Source organism: Larus michahellis, chromosome 2, assembly GCF_964199755.1.
Source record: "Larus michahellis chromosome 2, bLarMic1.1, whole genome shotgun sequence".
Lineage (NCBI taxonomy): Eukaryota > Metazoa > Chordata > Aves > Charadriiformes > Laridae > Larus > Larus michahellis.
The window spans coordinates 42,487,651-42,509,536 of NC_133897.1; the positions used below are offsets into that span (position 1 = coordinate 42,487,651).

The 21,886-nt window shown below is 40.4% G+C and overlaps 1 protein-coding gene across 1 annotated transcript in view; it reads left to right on the forward strand.

The window, feature by feature from the left end:
- The window catches only part of LOC141738899 (ubiquitin-conjugating enzyme E2 E2), a 223,279-nt gene that overhangs the window by 171,725 nt on the left and 29,668 nt on the right, over positions 1 to 21,886 (forward strand). The window contains exon 4 of the mRNA XM_074575019.1: positions 8,752 to 8,884. Coding sequence (XP_074431120.1) covers positions 8,752 to 8,884 — 133 coding nt within the window. The remainder of the gene's footprint in view (positions 1 to 8,751; positions 8,885 to 21,886) is intronic.

The following is a 21,886-nucleotide window of genomic DNA, read 5'->3' on the forward strand; positions in this document are numbered from 1 at the left end:
AGAAACTAAACAGTCAACGCTGTTTTAAAGAATGCTTTCTTCCCTACTACACCTCTTAAATCTTCCGGCTGCTGTGGGGTTTCTCTGTTATCTGTCCGCACTCAGTCACCTCAGCCTTTTAAATTAGGTTTAGAATTTAAAAATATAGTGCCTGATGGTGTCACCCCACTGTTGTGTATATCAAGTTTTCTGCTTAGAAAGATAGAATGGTAAACTACAGCCGTTGTGGGTAAGGGGAAGTGTAGTGAAATTAAAATGTAGTTATGTTTTGAAAAATAAATTACAATCCTGGGTAAGAAAAAAACTCAAGGAAAAGCAAATTAGGAGTAACATGGAAATAATGTCACTTGGCAAGTTGCAAGGTTGGAGGTCATATTAGAAGGTCCCAGGACAGTCTATTAATATTTTGTAGTGTTTTTCATTCCTAGTTACTTGTGTTTTCCTCTTTTGCTAAAATACAATTACAGATCATGCTTGATATAATTTACCATAGAGGCAAATCAGGCTGATAAATATTTTATCTTAACTATGCAGTCCATTTCTGGTGGTACAAAAGAGCTGGAACTACAATTAGTGGTATTACTTTAAAAGAAAAAGAAAAGAAAGATGTGGCAAAAGGGAGTCGAGCCCATAGATGTGTAATAGGAGGCAAATGATTGTTTCTGGCCCTGAACAAGGAACGCCTTCTGTGACGGATTTTATGTAATTTTGTTCGGCTGAACAAAGTGGAGAATACTTAACAAAATTGCCATTTTTAAAATCTCATTGTGAATACTCAGCATGCTGTGATCATACACTGTGTAATGGTGTTTGCAATGAAGAAATTGCTGTAGATACTATAATATAAATAACTGTTTTGTGCATTAAGAAGCAGTTCTCTTCATGATGGTGTCTATCTCAGGAACGCTCTGAAGACAGGACTTTAGGGAATAAAAGCATCAAAGTACTCTTTGAACAATACCAGCCTGCTAAAGTGCTAGAATACTTTTAATTCTTAGTGGTATTATTTAGAAGTGAATAATAAAATCAACTAAGTGATATACGCTTTGGTCTTAATCTATTTGTTATTTTTACTGTGGCCAAAACTTATCTATTTTAAATACAACACAGCTTCAGCAGCTTCGGCCAATAATTTTTAACGGCTCCAGTGACAGGAGGGCAGAGAAAGTTGGCTCATACAGGCTTTTGGCACACTGACCTGGTGTGCTGCGGGTTGGCTGCAAGAAAGTGGAAGAAGCCCCAAATTTAAGCTGCATATCACTTTGGGTGATAAATGGACCTTCAGAAACACCTTGCTAAAACTAGAGAAGATTCACAGTGAAAAAATGCCGTATCATACTGAATTCCATCGTCCTCAATAACATAAGAAGCAATATCTTGTGTTGTCCTGTCATACGTTGCTGCTCCTTTGACAGCTCACTGGGATCAGTTTTCCTAGATATTCTTCCGATCGCATTTACCACAAACATATTGGTTCCAAAGTGTAGGTGAAAGTGGTAGCTGGCTTCAATAAAAAGCACGTGATAAAAGCAGGATATAACCACTTTGAAGGAATTGTAGTATGGGTTAGGAAAACGTCTTAATATCCTCCTCCTCTTATTGCTTGCCTAAAAGTACTTTTTTTTTTTTTTTTAAGTTTCTTAAGGAAAGATGGTCTCAATCAGAAAACTGGAAGAACTGGAGAAAAGTCTGATCCAAGTTTTTCAGCTGAACTCTCTCGCTGTAATGGAAACTAAGTGGTGTAAGGGATTTGTCTGAAGTTTCCCTTTCTGCCAAAGCCTTTCTGAGTGACAAGTAGCCACATCACTTTACTCTTGGTTTCCATTATGAATAATTAAGTCTAATGAAAGATACCTACCCAAAAATAATGCTTATCTCATCAAATTATGTTCATATTCCAATATACGTAAGACATAAATCCCCAGTAATATTGCAGGGTGACCAAAAACACTGAATCTAGCACAGACCCAAATTTGAGTGTTAGATCATGGAAAGCCAAGCTTTTTCACTACATATAATGTCTAGTTAAAGTAAAATGAACAGCTCTTTAAAAATGCATATATATTGTTAATTTTCTTAGAGTAATTCAGATCTCTTGGGCCTCAAATTTAATGCTGAAAAATTTCTAGCTTAGGTCTAGATAATAACTACCTGTAAGAACCATGAGCATCTTCCAGTATTTTGATAATGGCACTTTTCGTACCATCTACATGAAGGAATTGAGACGGAGATAAATTTAAAAACAAAACCAAACAAAAACAACCAACCAAAACAAAACAAAAAATAAAAGAAAAAGGAAAGAAGATTCTAGGGGTTTTCAGCAGATTTTCATGAAAAAAGAAATGAAGAAAAGGTTATGCATTCCAAAGGTGCAAATTTGGGGAGAGTTTATTTCTTGATGAGACCTTAAGTCATCAATATTATAGCCGAACTAAGCACTTATCTGATTCTGAAGGGGTTTATTTCTTTAATTGCTCTTTGATTTTACTGCTTGGAGACTAGCCTGCTAATTTTATTCATAGCAGAGGTGTTATTAACTATACAACTGTGCCCATTGCCACAGGCAGTCTCAGTGTTCGCTGCTATCTCTTTGTTTTTGTTTTGTGGAAATGTATTCCTTTGGCTGCTGTGGCAACTGTTTATTACATACATTTGTAAAAGCACCTACTGATCTCACTGTAGCATCTGGGTAGGCAGCTGTGACTCCCTTCCCTACGCCACTGTTGCTGCAGCACCCGCTCTGCTTGCTCTTCATTTTCTACGTCTCAGAGGAAGGGCAACAGGGAAAGGAAGAAACCAAATGAGTAACTAACTGCTGCACTGTAATAAAATCCCCCTGCACCATTTTCCACCCCCTCCTCCTTTCTGGAGAACGATGAAAAATAGCAGGATGTGTTGATGGCTGTTGATGAGAGAAAAAGAAAGGGGACTTCAGGGGGAGGGGGATCTGCACGTACCTGAAGGGAGGAAGGATCCACCATGATGAAGGAGCAATGAGTTACCACCATACAGAGGGAGAGGTGGGGGAGACACCAACTTCGAGCAGGAAATAGAAAATACAGGTTATACGAAGAAGAATTGGCAGTAGCAAGGGAAGAGAAGGGGTGAAGGATCCAGAGGTGGAGGATCAGGTGGGCTTCCAGAATGGAGAGGGGAGAGAACTGGGAGAAGAGCAGAAGAAATTAAACAGGTAGCCAGTGCTGCTGGCACTGTCTGCATCCGTTCCAAAGCCAAAGGCACAGAGCAGTGGCTCGGGGGCCTGTGAGGCCAATGCTTCTCAATGGCACTATTTTTGCATTTTTCTAAACAGGGCTGGGCTGGGTGCGCTGGTGGGTCTGAGTCACCTGGTGACGTTAGCATCAGCATAGCTCATGCTGGTTTATTTCTTCCCAGATTGAGATTATACAGCAACTACTTTGCCCGCACAGCCCCACTGCTGGTCTCATGGCTGTCCCCAAGCACGGGGACAGCCCCGAGCTGTGGAACAGACCAAAGCAACCCTTTCGCTTAGGACTGGTTTCAGTGTTGGCACCCAGGTAGGGCTATGTCCTGGGTTTCTTTTAATGAGGCTTCGTCTGAGCTTCTCAAGAGACTTATCTCACTGAAAGCTGAATCTGCAGTCTGCTGTTTTGTCCCATCCATTCCCTTCCCTCACCAGCTGGGCTCTTAAATTATTTTGCCAATCTCCCAATACATTGGTAGCCACTTTGCCCCCTGGGCAAGTGGCTTCCCAGAAGCATTCACAGAGGGCAGCTAGAGGCAGGATCTGCTCCGGCACAACTGTTAGATGTGCAAGAAATGGGATTGCGAGAAACTGTGTTGTATGTCTTATAAATGGAGATAATTCTGTGGTGAGCTTCTCTCCTCAGAGGGAGATCTCTTAAATAGTAAAGTCAAGGCTCTGTGTAATAAAAGGAAAGGAAGAGGAAGATACTTGAGTGTATCCCTCTTTCTTCTGCTGTAATGTGTTACTGGAGATAGTTGAGGGGGTCTGCATCCACCATGGACTGGATCTGGGGCGAGGGAACCCCCAGTTCTGATGTGTGCTTCTGTGCTAAGGCAATTCAGATTAAATAATGCAGCAATAAGAACTAATTGCCATAAACAATGCCGTGGAAAATGAGTTCATGGACGAAGTTGGTATAATATCCTGGTCCTGCTTTATTCTGCCAAAAGATGAGGATGAAAATGAATTTAAACTCACCCAGTCCAGAAGAATCTTTCCATTTCTTTCTGAGTCCTGAGGAGTGGGAAGTCCTCCCGGCCATCTCGCTTTCCTGTTTTATTTGGCCTGACTGCTTCCCCACACACACCATTAGCGTGTCGGAACTAGAAGGCAATTTAAGTTACAATTCCTTTTCTTACTTCTTTGTTTTGTGCTAGGGGCTTGCCTTTCTCTTGTATTAAAGAGTACAGTTACACTTAAAAAGTGGCAAGATTCAGAGACCAAGAGTGGAAGGGAAGACATTGAACTACTCCTCATTTTCCACATCACCAGAAACACACTCTGAGATTATGCTACCTCCAGTTAGAGATGCTGAGGACGCATGTCATCCCTCCTCAAGAAATACAAGTTAGATTAGAAAACAATAACATTATTTTGACTAATTTATTCCATATGACTACTTGATAAATGCCATTATTTTTTTGACCTTCCGTGTTTTCACTTTTTCAAGTTATTATCTGGAAATTGAGTAAATTTGTATACAAATCACAGATCTGATAAAAATAAAAATGAACTGTACTTTCATAACTTCTCCAGATATGTTTTCATCTGGTACGTTTTATAGATGCTGTTGTTTTCACACAGCTCTCCTAATCCGTCATTTTAAATTTAGTATTTTAGGATGTTCTAAATGCAGGGAAGGCTTGGTGTTTATAATGCATTGTACATTGTACTGGACAAGCAGTTTTTAGCAGCACTACTTTCAAGTGGCTGCCTGCCTAGAACATGGTGAGGGAATAAAAAAGGCTCAGTGCATTAAGCATGTTTAAAGCAAAATGAATTCAGTTATAGTGGCATTTAAAGCATTTTGCTACTAAGTGTAACTGATGTGCATACATTTCACCTGCAAGTACGCACGTGGGAAGCGGTGGTAGAACTGAAGTATATAAGGAGAGGCAAAGGAGAGTGAAATACAGAGGAGACCATGTGAGATGTTTTGACTCCTTTGGCCTGAATTTCGTACACCCGTACTGATGTCATTCTGGAAGAGGAAGAAGGCTGGCTCCTTGTCCACCCACCCCGGCTCTTCCAGCGAGCAAAGCCTCCCCAGTGGGTAAAGCATGCAATATTCCATGCAGTGTCTCATCGGCTGTAGAGGAATAATGACAACCATATTATATATAATAGGCAGCTAGCTCTTGACGAACCATTGGTAACGTCAGGTCTCCAGGGCCTTTATGCTCATCTGCACCTCCTCGGTCCTCTGTTACAAATTCCATCTGGGAGAAAACGCTGGAAACTTGGGAGTGCCAGCTCCGGAGTCACACCGCGTGTTTCTCGCTGGGCTCCTCGATTGCCTCATCCTGCGGGTTCATTAGGGTTTCAGCACCAGGGCCCAAACTGGGAGGCTGTGCTGCTTGCTGCTCTGACAGCAGACCTGTCCTTCTCCTAACCACCTTATCCTCACAGTTCAGCCACTTCCACCCGGAGCTGCCGCAGCCGTCACTCTTTCTCCCATAAAGCTGACCGATGCAGCAGTAGGTTAGTGGCGGGCAGCGTGTGTACGCTCTGGCCCGGGGTCAGTCGAGTTCAAGGCAGATATAGTCTGCCCTTTGCCGAGCGGGTGCACATCTGAGTCTGTCCTTCCAAAGATAACAGAACTTCAGGCACTGAGATGTTTGGTTTGCTTTCTTTGAGATCTGTGGTTGGGTTGCCAGTAACATTAATAGAGCTGGAATATAAATCATACTGAATGTAAAACATTTGGGTTTCAGTGTGCCGGGCAGATATCCATGTGGAGAGAAGGGCAATTAAATCCTCTTGCATTATAAACCTTATAGAATAAGGCTCTGGCTGAGGTCTCGCACATATGGGAATTTTCTCTGGTGAAGCCTGATGAGTCTTCCTTCTGGTTGCCAATAATGTGGATAAATAGAGGCTTAACAGTTAGGAAAGAAGGAAAACAAAGATAGCACACCTGTCAAACTTTTTGTATTATTAATGTGCAAGTGAAAAAACGTTATGCTTGTGCATGCTGTTGCCCTTAATACCAGCTGCTGCCTGTGTACATGGATCGGTATTTTTACATCGGTTGAACAGCCTTGCTGCCAGCAAGCACTCCAACAGGCAGCGTCGATAACAGCAGTCTTCCCGCGCTCCATACAATTCAAGCTATTCTTCAAATTAATAATAATACTTAATAAAGCTTCATCTCTCATTTGCAAAGAAAACCTTCAATTAATGTTAATCAGCGTCCTCAGAATGTGATCAGGCTGGGCTTGTAGCTGGACGTGCCGAAAACAGTTCAACTGGCAGATGGAGCATTTTCCAACTATTCTAATTAATGACTGCTCATTTCAAACGTTAATGCAATTAAATAAATAGTCAAAACAAATAAAAATAGTATACATTATGAAAATGCCACTATCAGAGAGAGTTCTGATCAGAAAAGTGAGCCTCGCTCAAAGCCAGAAAGGGCCCAGCCATCCCCTCCTGGCTAAATAAGGTCTAATAAAAGACAGGGTTTGCTTTTGTTTCCAACCATTTCTCTGGGACCCACATTTACATCGCTTCCATTTTAACCTGCTGGCATCAATCGAGTCATTGCTTCTCCAAGTATTAGGACGTTTTTCTACAGAAAATGGAAAAGGATTTCCTTCGCATATTATGGGCTTTTTTTCGTGTAGGATCTAGGCTGCCCCTGCTTCTTGCCTTTTCTATTTGAACTAATTGCCTGATTATTTTTTTTAAGGGTTTTACTTTCTGTGAACCTTGTATACCATAGCACTGATGTAGTCCCACATTCGTTTGGGCTTATAAAGAGTTCAATTAGCCCCTTAATGCCTAGTTCAGTCACAATTAAACCTTCCCTGTTGACTCGGGATTGGTCTTTCTAAAGGCAGTGGAGGTGTTTTTAATTATTCATTCTCTGGTTTGTTTCTTACAGCGGTCTCAGCTGTGCTTTATTATTCAAAGGTTAATGCAAACTGAGAACTGGGTAAATTAAATTTGTTTGGCAGCTAGCAACCTGATGTATTATAGACACTGTGAAATATGGATGGCAACACTTCTGCTATTGTGACACTTAAAAAGCCAGATTTTATCTTTAAAACAATGGCTAGTTTTGTTACTATGGCTGATAGAAAATGAATGTTCCATAATGTTATCGTCTCTGTAACCCGTTTTTGTTGAGAAAGCACGTAGTTTAGAAAGCCAAGAAGCATTAACAGCTATTACAGAAAATTGATGTAGGTACCATGACTAATGAAGTACACTGCGCAGCACCAAGTCACGCAGTTGTATGCAGGGAATCATGCAGTCAGAAGTTTTAATGAAGGGAGCCCAAGGAATTTCAGGTGAAAGAGGGTTTTATTAACTTCCAGTGAACAAAATGAATAGTTGAGCAGTGAACATGACATGATGTCGTGTAATAATTGTATGCCTTGGGTACACTGTGAGGCATGGAGCATAGCCAAGAGCTTTCATCTGTTCTACACACAGGGTTATTTCACAAACCCCTGCATGCTGTGGAAATCTTTATTGCAAACATTGCAGGAATTGTTTCAGAAGAAGTACCTTAAGACAATACCACGTCATTTATTTGAAATATCTACCAGCACTGCCTTCCTCTGAAAAATATTAATCAGATATCTAGAAGTCACCATCCCAATTGATCCTAATTGAAATTCAGGTCTTGTATCAATGACTGGTATCAGCAGACTGTGAACCGAAAAGAAGTCTTCGTGTCCCTTAAGAGTCCACCCTGAGCGTAATGTGTATTTCTATGGACAAGTATTCTGTTGTATGACAGGATGCTGCGTTGGTTTTTGGAAGAGTCATGTCCAAGAACTTTGAGTAGTTATTACTTTGTCTTTATCAGGAATTGACCGTGGGGGTGAGAGATTTTTCTTGTTTCACGTACAGGATTATGGTTTGTACATTTTAAATATTGTTTCAGTACTGTGTTTTTAAATGCGGACTTTAAATTAACATAATCCAACAGTTTATAGTTTTTTTTAAGACAGGGTGACAACTGCAGAGAAAAGCAGCCTTCTGTGCTAGTGACTGGAGGCCTTAGGTTAGGTGACTTAGAAAGTGCAGCTGCAAGGTCGTTTGTACCCTGCTCAGTCTTTAGTACAGTCTGTGCTGTATAATAATGCGTGTAATTACACTGCTACTGACTGATGAGGTAGGTGGATGAGGAGGTAGGTGAAAATTGGATGGCTTGTGAGGCAAGACAGTGACAAGACATCTCAGCAAAGTCTCTGTATCCTTGCACTGTAAATACTTCACGTCTGCCCACTAAAATATTTGAGATAAGACAGTCGGGAATTTTTCTGTGCTTATTTGAATAATTTATAATGTGATTTTAATACTGCTTCCTGGCTGAATATATCACTTCACTGACAGCGCTCAGGACGCCGGTTACATGTTTCATCCAGGACTAACTGAATGAATGTGATGATACACAATTTTAACTTGTAGCGTTATTGCAAAACCAGCAGTACTACTAGCAAATTATAACTGATGCAGTATATTCTTGATTGTCTGTGGTTATTACGTTTTGGTTTTTTTTTCTATTTTAGTGCTGGACCCAAAGGAGACAACATTTATGAATGGAGGTCAACTATACTGGGGCCTCCAGGGTCTGTATATGAAGGTGGAGTTTTCTTCCTTGACATTACCTTTTCACCGGACTATCCTTTTAAACCACCTAAGGTTAGTAGGAGGATATTAAAAGTCTGATGGGAGTCCTCTCCTTGTGATATTTTTTAATGTGTCTGTTGGTATATCGTTGTAGGATGAACTATAAAACTTCCAAGGCAATAATGAATATTTAAACTGAGTATTTTGATGGAAAGAATTTAAATAGCTGCCTAAAATTTGCCTGCATGTTCCCAGTATAGCTGGATGGATATGGATTTATTAGCATAATTTTCAGCAGTTATTTGTTTGATTTGAATTTGTTTCTAATATGAAAGCATTCATATTTGAGTTGTACCCTTCATAAGCAGCTGAAGATACTTAATCTTTCCTATTGACCCTTATCATTCACCAGGGGTCTGTGGCAGTCTGACAAAAATAGGCACCTTTTGCCCTACCCCATATAAATTACTTCTGTGTATGCAAGATACAGTGTTGTTCATGAAGTTGTAAGTAATTGCTTTACATCAATTTTCTGGAAGAACATGGGAATATGGCAGCAAAGGCAAGAAACTGGAGTTAAAGACAGAGATTTGCAGAATTTCTTACAGATTTGTTTTCTAATGCTGTCAATCATGACACTAACCACAAACATAGAACTGTACCAGTAACATGATGGTGGCTCAGAAAGTCATACAGAAAAAAAAGCAGTGATTATGAAGACTGAAAAAACAGAAATGGGATGATATGTGCTAGTGCAGAGTGTCATCGATAACCAGTAGTCATAATTGCTGAGGGAAGGTCTTTTGGGGCTTTATTGGGTGATCACAGGATTATTACAAACCACTCATCTAATACATCTATAAAAAAGGCAAATACACTCCTAAGATGCATCCTCTGGCATTGCCTGTAGAGGTAAGGAGTGACCAGTGTCATATACAAGACACTTGTAAGACTTTATCTGGAAGACTGAGTTAAATTCTTAACACACATGTTCACTAACAGGAACAGAAACTAGGAAAATTTAGCCCACAGGTCTGTTAATAGAATCAAATAAATTGATGAGCCTGTTTTTTATGAAACCAAGTGAAAAGGAGTGAATTGTTCACCTTGCCACTGTGAAGAGTGAGGGTCTGGAACAGCTTCCCAAAAGGAGCTATGGAAGCAAAAATACTTACCTTGTTTTTGAAAGGGTTGGTGTGCAAAACCTTGGTATGGTCTATAATGGAAGGGTATTGCATTAAAAGCGAGAGTAGTTGATTCCTGATTTGTTTACCATGAGTACACTATTGAAAGAGAAGTGTCTATAAATAGAATTTTAATGCCACAGTAGTAATGTTTATAGTAGTTAACATTGATATTATCGGGAAAAGTTTTAAAAAAGAATGAGAGATATGAATTCGAAGTACTTGTCACTCTGTAAATTGGACTTTCCCAGCCAGTGACCTAAAGGTGGGTCAGTATAGCAGTGTTAGAGATGGTCTAACTTTGTTTCCCACTTTTAGTGTTCCAGTTTAGGGAAGCTTTGAGGTCACTGACAAGTCTTACAGGGCTTGTACACCTTGCTGACTGCACAGTTTCAGATTCAGATACCTGTGATTACACAGTGAAGGAAGAATTTTAAACTGTATAACTTCCCCATCAGTTAGTTAAAGCTCTGGGCACGCTGAGTTTGGGTGATGCCCTGTTCTTCCTGCCTTCCTCCCAGCCCAGGCCAGTCCAGACTTCTTACTTGTTATACAAGGTCCTTGACAGGCTCTTTTATTTGCTTCTTTGCTGGGCTTAGTCTGTTTGTAGTAGTTGTAATGGCAGGGTTGCATTCATTTCCCCAGCAAATTAAAATTATGCTATTATGGGGATACTGGCATATCCATCAAATGGATTTATTGAGTATAAAATAGAACTTGAAGTTCTCTCTCTGAGATCCAAACTTAATATGTGAAGAATTAGATCTGAAAGACAAGTTGGAGGGATATCATTTGTCATTCTCTCTGTTGAATCTGTTGAGTCTTGAGACAATATATGCAATAGGCATCCTTTTAAAATAGAAGGTGAAGGTCCAGTTTGCTGTTTCACCATGAGGTAGAGACTTTTTCAATCCACACTCAGTTGTGTTTGGCAACTGTATTATTTTTAGACATCAATAATGCAGCTGTGCGTTGCTTATTAATGAAATATCAAGCAAAGAGGTGGTTCTTGTTCTGCTTTGTAATAGATTTTTTTGTCTGCCTTTATCTTGATGCCAGTTTCATTGTAAGAAATGTGTGCATATAAATCATATGAAAATGTACTGCTTGATAAAAGATGAGAGAGTTGATGATGCCATATTGTATTACTAAAAGGCCAGTATTTATGATGAGGGAAATGATTATCTGTAAGAAAGTAATGAGTACATACGCACAGGGGACTCATGTCAGATATAACTAATATGTCACTAGCGTATTTTGTACACAAGGATTCTTATTCCATTCACTTCAGCCACTTGTAAATGACGCCTGTTTTCAGTCCTGCTGTAGGATCTCTTATACTGTTGCTATTTCATTACACCTATTTTCCAGACCCTATGAAACTAATTCATAGGTAGAATAGTTTGGGAAATCCCTTGAATAAAGCAGTGTGGGAAGATGACTGCTTGTCATAAGGTAGCTGCTGCCAGTCAGTGTTGTTGGGAAATGATGGCTAAATACGTTCTTCACATGCCTATTTCTAGCAAAAGAAAGGTAGTGGGTACGTGGAACATAACATACGGCCTCACAGGATGGTGCTATCTGTGTCACTGGGTGTTGGCATCTCTTCTGCTTCACAAAATTTGTGATATTTGGTGCTGTTCTCAAAATCATGGGTCCTAGGGTTATGGGAATAGACCATTTTAGGGTTTTTTTCTAAGTATAGTCTCACTCCTTATGGATCTGTCATCTTAAAAAATCTAGAGATAAAGTGCAAGACCGTGGAATGTACTGAGAAAGACATAAAATGTATTCCTGAGTGTTGGCAAAATTACCTCCTGTAAGTACATAGCAGAAAGGGTCTAATTCACATTTCTCACTGTGATTGAATTCATACATTCCTCCGGAGATTTCTGTGGGCCATTTTCATCCCTCTTTTACTATGAAGTAAGGAAACATTTAAATGAGTACTGTCAAAATTGATCTTCCAAAACTGTGACCACAGAAGACCTGGGAAGAAACAGAAACTGTATTTCCCAGATGCAATTACTTGACCCAGGCTAAGGTTCCAAAGGCAAATGCCCACGTCACATAACATAGTTACTGTTAAAGAGCCTAATCCAAAGCGTATTAAAATCTGCAGAAAGATTTCCACAATCCCTTTCCCTTATCTGTTCTCAGATGTTGCACACTCTATTGTCGTGCATGTGTATGTTGTGCATGGATGTTGGGAAAGGTGAAATAGGTTTTAAAATATGAAAAATATATTGGAAGTGGATTCTGGAGAAACGTATTTTGTTTGTATTGTTATAATTAAAATATGTTTGTGGTATAACCATTGTTTGGTTTATATTATACAAAGTTCTCAGTATTTTCTAAAAGAGCCAGATTCCTGCTATAAACACTGTTGGTGCCTATTCAGATCATTTGGCAACCTGCTACATATTGGAAAACATTAAATAAAACAAAATTAAACATCTGAGAACACATGCACTTGAAGAAAAGATGTTTGCCTATATTTTGGAGATTTTTTAACAAGTATATAAAGTAATTTTCATTTGTTCTTCTAGATAGTTAACCTGCTTTACCACCTTATCTTTATCATGTAAAAGAAACTGAATCACTCATTCATTCAGATTTTAATCAAAGAAAAAATATCTATCAAAACCTTTCATTTTTATGTATTTCTTCAGTTTTTACACCCATGTAGCCTTCAACATCACATCCTTTTAATATTTTAAAGTTTTATCTCTATTTTTTACATCTTCTAATTATACCATGTGCTCCAGTTCACGTTCCTAGTTTTGTATAGCCAAGCATCAGTGCCATCAAGTTTCCCTTCCAGTCTACACCAACCAGTCTTTCCCCTACAGGTGCATATTTTTATTATTGTCAGTCCTTACCTATCATTGTCTCTCTAAAGTTAAGCCATAAGCGTAATAGCAAATTAAGTTATTCTTTGCCAAAATAGAATATACCATGTGGTAAGTCAGAATATAATTTTCTCTCACAATATTCATTTTTTTTCCCCTTTGAAGTCAGTCTATTTCGGTCTTTCAACTTGGTCTCATGCCTGGAAACTGGACTCCAGATTTCCCGAGCCAGAGGTCACTGACCCTTTCAGCTTTGCTTTCCTTTTAAATCAGTGGCATTTTGCTTCACTCACAACCGCAGCACGCTCCTGCAGAGGAGGGAGTTGTTCTTCCCCAAAAAGTTTATCTGTGTGTGACTGATGCAACCCGAATAGGAGTGAGGGAGGGCCATCCCAGCCTAACTCCGATTTATCTCTACAACCAAGAGAACACGATTTTTAGAACAGCTCATCTGAGAACTGACAAATTAGCTCTGGCTTTCTGAGAGGCTCTAATCAATTAAAAACATTTCCTCGCCTCCACTGCAAGGAAGCTTCTGTAGCACTGCGGAAATTAGCTGAGCACCCAGTTGTCTGAGTCAGCAAGAAAGCAGGCAGCCTGCAGAATCGCCGTTCTCCTTTCAGCTGCATCCCAAGTATCACGTTGCTTTTATGAGATGCCGGGCGGGAGGCAGGTATGGAACAGACAAAGCGAGGCGGAGATGTGGACATGATCTCACCGTCAGCTAAAGGCCAGATGCTGCTGAGGTTTCAGTGTTGGTCACAAGGGTGAGGTTTCACTTCAGCCCCAAAATACAGCATCTCCCTTGTAGTGCAGTGGGCTGAAGACTAGAGAAAGCCGTGCCCTGTTCAGAGCGGTCACTTAAAGAAATGAACAAAAATACTTAGACGGCCTGCCAAGGACATAACCCTACATTTCTCCAGTGCCTTAATGACCCCTCAACCTTTTTTAGAAATACCTTTGAGATTTCTTTTTCCTGCTAACTATCTTCCTTTCATCCTTAATGGATTCAGACAGTTCTCCCCTTGGCTTTAACAAAGGAAAGCTCTCTCTCGCTCTGCCTTTCTTTGGTATATTGAATGGGGTATATAGCTATGCATAGATAGATGTCTCTAGTGTGGGGAGGCGTATATCTATGGGTATATGTGTGTGTGTGTATATATATCTGTATATGAATATGGCTTATCATATCTTTCCATCAGCCCAATCTGAGGGAAAGAATTTCAGCTAAATTTCTGTCCTTGGTCCACATCAGTGAATTCCCCAAGTATGCAAACTTTTGATCTGAGATCCTTTAAAGTTTAGCCGTTGCAACAAATTAACACTGCATCATTATGTACACTATAGTTATTGAAGGAAGGACAGTAATTTCATTATCCGGTATACTGTCCCTCTGGAGCAGGAAACCTTGACAAATCAAGAAGCCATATCAGGGTCTTTCATACAGGTGTTTGTAGAAAAATGAACACTCTTCAAGAGAACTCTCCCCCCAGGAATTGTCACTGCTGTGGTGTCTGCATTTTCATCAAGAATAATCTTTATTAATAACTTCTACTCTCATATTTGACTGCGTTCAGTCTATTACAGTGTCAATTCAATTTAACCGTAGCTGATACAATATGGATATATCTATCATTATCCTAGTACTCTGCTAGCTTTATTTTTGAATTTGAGTGATTTATAAAATCTCTTAATCCCAACTCTACAATTAATCTTGCTAGGGACTTTAATCTCAGCTGACTGAAAAATGGTTCACAGGACTTGAAAGCTGCAATATGCTAAATCACCTCTAAATCAAAATTAAAATAACAGAAAACTCCCATTTCCTCCTTGTAAATCTCATATGTCTATCGACTGCCTGAAAAATTGTTCTTAACATTTGAAAGCCTAGGCTGTTCTAAATCAACTGCTCAACTGCAAGGAGGGTCTTTTTCCTTTGTAAATATAATGCACAGTGTCTATAGAATCTGGTTTTAACGGCAATATGAAGCATTTTTACAATTTTTTAATGCAATTGTCATATAGCACTGATCTCTACGCACTAAATATCATTAGGCGGAATCCTTCTTCTGTGGCACGAACTTGCTACCTATTTCATAAATTCGGCTTCACGTACGAGGGACAGTTCTTTTTGTTCTTGGCTTTTACTCTACTTTTTCATACTTATTTTACATGTGATTGGCTATTAAGGACACTTTTCTCTGCAGTGTAGTAGAAAAACAGTGTTTGCAAGAGTAGATGAGAAAAAATAAGCAGTCCTTGTTATCACTAACCTCAATTGTTAAAATGAGCCTTACAAGGCAGACCCACACTTTAACTTGCGTACGTCACTATTAACACAATTTACATTTGAAACTCTCTAACTCAGAATAACCTTAAGTACAGCCTATTTGATCATGGCTGTTTACCATCTCTGCAACCCTGGTGTAGGCAGGGCTTCAGTCAGCCTTCTCTTGCTCCCCCCAGATATTGCCATCCTATGACCAGCCTTCGAATGCGATGGTCTCCTATCACCGTTATCCCTTATGTTCGTTTGCCTCGTCATACTCCTCTCCTAGCTTCTGTCACATCACATTAGCTCTCGGTGCCGTGTTGTGCTGCTCACAACTTTTCTCAGCTGGCTCCTGCCCTCCCCGTCCTCCTCCTCCTCCTCCTCCTGATGGTCTGGTGGTCCCTCGCCTGGCGTATTCCCACACCGCTGCCTCCCCCGGCCCCTTTGCTGTGCCTCCGCACTCCCTTGTTCTTCACCCGGCCTTGCTATTTACATCTTCTTGCTGAGCGCAGGCCGTGGATCCTTCATCCATGACAATAAATGGAGTTGGCAGGCTTTCCTAGCGAGCCAAGACTTTGGGTGGCTGCAGGCAGAAATCAAATGCAGGGGAGTCTTTGAGAGGGAGAAATGGACAACCTACCACCAGCAGACCGTTGTCAGAGCTCACAGTATCAGCCTGCTCTTCTCGGAGCGGCTGTTCCCAGGCATGCGAACCACAGCGTACAGCTCCCACGCTTGCACCACTTGCAGTCAAACTCCCTTTGTTCCATAGGTCCCATACCTTCAGGTAACGCTGAACCTATAGGGCAGCGTGTAGTGGTATAGGGCTCAGGAGAGGTCAAATCCAGGTAGCTCCTTAAAGAAGCTTTAATGTCTCTCAAAATGGCAGAATCACAGAGATGTAAAGTGGAGGACAGAGATGCAAGCAGAAATACTGACATATTTCTGAGGCTGAGGAAAAGATCAATAGCTACATTTTATTGCGAATAAATGCGAAAGTCACTTTTGGTAGGGCAATACCGTGTAAATCTCTGAGATTTCCTTTGAATTCAGTTATCTGATAATTCTTCTAGTAATTGCCAAATTGAATTGCCATTTCTTCTAATGAATAGCCTTCTTTTTCAATCTGTTTTTAATATACTAATTCATATCAGTAGTTTGTATTGATTTATTTAGACTTGATGAAAATGTCCCTATCAAACTAAACTCTTCCTGTTTTCCATCCCGCAAACTTAGGTGGTTAATCATTTCTTTCTGTTTCCTATAAATACCTCATAAACTAAGCTCCCCAAAAGGGCCTGTAGAGGCATCTTATGGGGAATACCTTCTGCCTCACAGCAGTGGTTTGTATACTGCTTGTAAAATATGTTTTCAAAAGAGGACTCATGATGTCTATTGGATGTTTCAGAAACTACGTAATGCTGCCATATCACACACGTTTTACTACTGCATAAAAGCCACACATAATCTAAAAATACATCATATCTCAATGTTCTTTCTTGTCCTCTTTACCTCACACACACATATATATACACGGATGTGAGAGAATTTTTTGTACATTATGACTATAGAATAAGAGTAGATGAACTGATTAGGACAGAAAACTATGGTTTTGAGGTCAATCTGCCTAGAACTTCTCATGTAGGGAGCACTCCACTGCAGGCATGGAATCATATAACCATAGAATGGTTTGGGTTGGAAGGGACCTTAAAGTTCATCTAGTTCCAACCCCCCTGCCATGGGCAGGGACACCTCCCACTAGACCAGGCTGCTCAAAGCCCCATCCAGCCTGGCCTTGAACACTTCCAGGGATGGGGCATCCACAGCTTCCCTGGGCAGCCTGTTCCAGTGTCTCACCACCCTCACAGTAAAGAATTTCTTCTTAGTATCTAGATTAAATCTACCTTCTTTCAGTTTAAAACCATTACCCCTCGTCCTATTGCTATACTCCCTGATAAAGAGTCCCTCCCCATCTTTCCTGTAGGCCCCCTTCAGGTACTGGAAGGCTGCTATAAGGTCTCCCTGGAGCCTTCTCTTCTCCAGGCTGAACAACGCCAACTCTCTCAGCTTGTCCTCACAGGAGAGGTGCTCCAGCCCTCTGAACATCTTCATGACCTCCTCTGGACTTGCTCCAACAGGCTGTTAAAACTGGGCACGTAAAAAGAAGCCCAGGTTTCTTAGAACAAACTTTTAGGCCTTGAAATGCCTGCTGCAGCCCTGTGCCCACAGCCCCATGATGGCGACACCTGCCTCTGCCTCCATCCCGGAGCTCCCTCCTTACAGAAGCATAGCAGAATTAGGAAGAGCAGTGAAATGCCAGCTACTGCCTGTCATGTGGTGATATGCAATTTTTCTCATGTAAAATAAAAATGTTGCTATGTGCTAGGCTAGCTCACATTTAGGTGAGAAGAGTTGGATTGCGTTAAAGCAAACATGGAGGAGCACTTTGGGGCGCTCAGAGAGGCGGCGCATGTAGGACAGTACGGCCTGCATGCTTTACACTGCAAAAGGGAGGATTTATTTTATAAAAGTTAAATGGCCGGTAAATCTTTAAAAATTTTAGTCTCTAGAAAAGGACTTTATTGCTGACTTTCCATACGGCATTACTAATTGTAAGAAATATTACGCTGATTAAATGAAAATCATTTTATAAAAGCTCGTATTGACTTTGTCACAGAAAGCTTTTGATGCTTTGCATCTTACTATATTGCTTCTATTCTCAATGTCCCTAACCGGAACAGTAATCCATTTCCCTTATTCTCTCCTGCTCTTTTATTTCCAGAAAGCTTTGTACAGTTTAGGATGATTTTTTTTTATTTGCCCTCACAGATACATCAAAGATCATCAAGGTTCCTTTTTACTTTTTCTGATATTAACTCTGTGCACAAAATGAGTACATTTATATAACGTAGACATTTAGTATTGCTGTGCTTAGTCAATACTAAGGGGATTTTTTTTCCCCTGCAACAGTCCATTAAAGACAGTGTGAGTTGTTACTCAGCTTCATAATTACCATGAATATAATGAATAATTACTCATATTGCATACTGTTTCATTTTCAGTAATTTTAAAGGTTAACTCATGTGGATGCTATTATATCCCTTTTAAATTGTTATCACTTTTGGCTAGCTATGTCTTGCATGGTGCATTTTGCCACAGAAACCCAGAGTAGTTTGCACATCAGATTTTTCTGTAGGTCAAGCAAAAGTAATTACAATTTATTATTTCCTGCTATTGCAGATGACATATATTTTCCCTCAATAAAATAAACTACAGCTATTCTTAACCAACTAAAATTAGGTGTGAGCAAGTTTTTTAAGAACTGGCTGAAGTTCGCTTCTTGGCATATATTTAAATCGTGCTCTTTAATAGTGAGCATCGTGTGGTCAGTCATTTATTATGCACTTTGTGTGATAATCCATTAAGTATCTCAACAATTCTTCGTGTGCATGTTAGAAATCCGTAGTTAGAAACCAGAGAAACCCTGTCTTAGAAAGGCAGCCTCAGTGCTGGGTATAGATAAAATGAAGTGCACTCCGTAAGAAATTTAAGGATGTTAATTAGTGTGAGGGCTATTGCATGAACATTGTGTCACTCATAACTGTAAGTATTTTTCATTTAGGTTGTTTTATAGTATTTTTCTAATATGACTAAAGAGTGTAGGCCTGATCTTGTTTTTATTATTCTTTCTATTCGAGCAGACAAATCTATTGCTCATAAAGTCTGACAAACTGAGATGGGAACTACTTACTCCCTCCTGAGCTCCATGAACATCATCATAAAGGGCATCATATTTTTTAATATATATATAACCTTTTCTGTATGCAGTACAACTTCTTCCACTTCAGGTAGTGCCACCGCAGTTTTATTAAAACGGAACTCCAGGGGAATATTTGAGGAAGACAGAAGTTTCATCTCAGGCAGGCATGCAGAATTGCACCCTTGTAAGAAATGAAAGAGCTTGAAAGGAACTTTCCAAAACTGCCGGAATGAGAGCCCTGGGATCTCAGTCCTGCGTCCGGTGTTGGCGGAGCAGAAGGGGGTTGGTTTTGTTTATTTTCCTGTTGACTCTGGGAATCTTTCACCTCTCCCTGCACAGTTACCAGGCTTCAGTGGGAGGAATGAGGAAGAGGAGGTGGGGGTTTGAACACAAACAGGCTGAAGAAAGCAATTCCTGAGTGCACGCTCTAACCCCTTGTCTGCTAATATGCAAAAGCGGAGAATCACTTCTTCCTCCTGATAAGTTTTTGAAGAGAATTACGACGGGATTCAGTGGAGTCTGAAAGCGCATGAGATGTGTCTGTGGGACTGGCCCTTTCAGAGCTGCCGTGCCTTTACGTGCCTGTCTCTGAATCTCACAGCGAAGGTTAAACAAGTCACACGCATAGATGCCAATGCCCCAGTGGCTGCTTGGGTTTAGACCTAACATAGGGAACATTTTGGTGCAAAAGAGAGACAAAGAGTGATTTTAGGACTACATTATTATGCAAAACTGGTGTTCAAAATCACTCTGAGATCCAGAAGTGATTTATCTGGCCTACAACCAGTTGCCTCCAATCACTCAACTGAAATCCATCTTAATTCACTCTTCCCAGGTTTTTTAAAGTCTTTCTTCAGTCCTAAAACTTATTCAGTGAACAGCCAGCCATAGCTTTACATGTACCTCTTTTCTCTCTAATCATTTTTTCTCTCCCTTTGGAATAAATAACTTCATTTTCTTCTTAGACACTATATAAAGCATTTTTTTATTTGTTTAATTCTGTTTTACAGTATTCAGAAGGGTTTGGCATTCAGCAGTAGATAAACAGATGAGTTTATTATTGTTTACTTCCAAAACTGATTGCATATAAATTCCTTATCATTACCTTTAAAAAGCTTGTTTATAGTACTCTTAACGTTTTTCAGAAGATAGTCCCTTTTTATCACTATTTCCTGTAATTTGCATTTTTCTGACCTGCACTTTTATTCAACAAAAATGAGATACCCTCTTAAAATTGCAGAATGAAAGAGAGTAAATCTATAAAGGGCACTTATCGTTCAAAAAAAGGATAAATTACTCCTCTACCATTCAATTGTCTGAGGATAGCTTCTATACACCCACACACTCCCTTGAGCCCCTGCATGGGATTGTTTAGGTGTTTTCATTAGGGGATAAATAGAAAGAGAGTGCACTGTTTATAGGAACCATTTAAGTGGCATCAAAGGTAAAAATATGACCATAATAAAGAAAATGTAGTTCCCCTGGAATGGTATTATAACTTGGTTTCTCTCTACACATATAATAGGAACGACTCTGCATAACTTTAAAATGTGGGTATGGTAAACACAACATCCAGGAAGTTACATGTCAGCATTTCCCACATTAGCTGCAATTTGAGGCAATACCTGGATAAGGAAAGCAATATGTCATCCCAGTTGTACTCTGTGATGCTTTGGGAGAACACTGTTACCTGCCACCATCACTCCACAGCTCCCAGCGTATTAAGGCTGTCATTGATACAACTTCTTTTGAAATTCTGAAAAACTTTGATTTTTTTGTCATTAAAATGTCTCTGTCTACTTAGGCAGGCATTTTAAAGCGCAGTGGCATGTTTGGCGAGTCAGTGACATATTTGTCAGTGATAAGCAGCACGCCTTATCTTGTGAGTGGGCACCTTCCTCAACGTCACAGGTTTAAGATGTGCTCATACTGAAAAAATGCTACATTTCAGGTCTAAGTGTTTGCTAGAAGTAGCCTTCTGACTACAAATGGGTGTAGTCCCACGTGCGTTTATCCACCAGGTATAGCCTAAGATGGCAATGGAGCGTTGAACAGTTTAGGAAAGACATGAACTACTTCCGTTCATCCCAGTGGCTCTCTGAATCCCACCAAATTCCCAGTGTCTCTGCTTCAGTGCTTCAAAAGCAACTGAGGCAGGGGAACGTGTGGCAACGTGTCTGTCCTCTCAGATGACGGCAAGATGGTTACACGTTAAAATCCAGGCTCAAATTGATGGCCTTCTCTTAAGCAGGTTACAAGCTCAAACTGACCTGTCTATAAATAATTTAGAGGGTATAATTTAATCTGTGCAATGGATTCAGTGTGTTTCCCCTGCATTCGGTGAGACCACATATATCCTATTACTCGATGTATTCAGGTATCACTGAATAATGTCCTCAAATTTTTCATGATAGACGCATAGGAGAGCACCTTTGTTCAGGAAAAATAATTAAGCAAAACCTTTATTCCAACAATGTACTAGATGTCATCTACCTTGACTTCAGCAAGGCTTTTGACGCTGTCTCTCATAACATCCTCCTTAGGAAACTCAGGAAGTGTGGACTAGACGAGGGGACAGCGAGGTGGATTGAGAGCTGTCTGTGACAGGACTCAGAAGGTTGTGATTAATGGAGCAGGGTCGAGTTGGAGGCCTGTAACCAGTGGTGTCCCCCAGCGGTCAATACTTGGACCAGTATTGTTTAACATATTCATCAACGACCCGGACGAGGGGACGGAGTGTATGCTCAGCAAGTTCGCTGATGATACCAAACTGGGTGGGGTGGCTGACACCCCAGAGGGCCGTGCTGCCATCCAGCATGACCTAGACAGGCTGGAGAGCTGGGCTGAGAAGAACTTAATGAGGTTCAACAAGGACAAGGGCAGGGTCCTGCACCTGGGGAGGAAGAATGTCAGGCAGCAGTATAGGTTAGGGATGGACCTGCTGGAAAGCAGCTCTGAAGAAAAGGATCTGGGGGTCTTGGTAGACAGTAAATTATCCATGAGCAA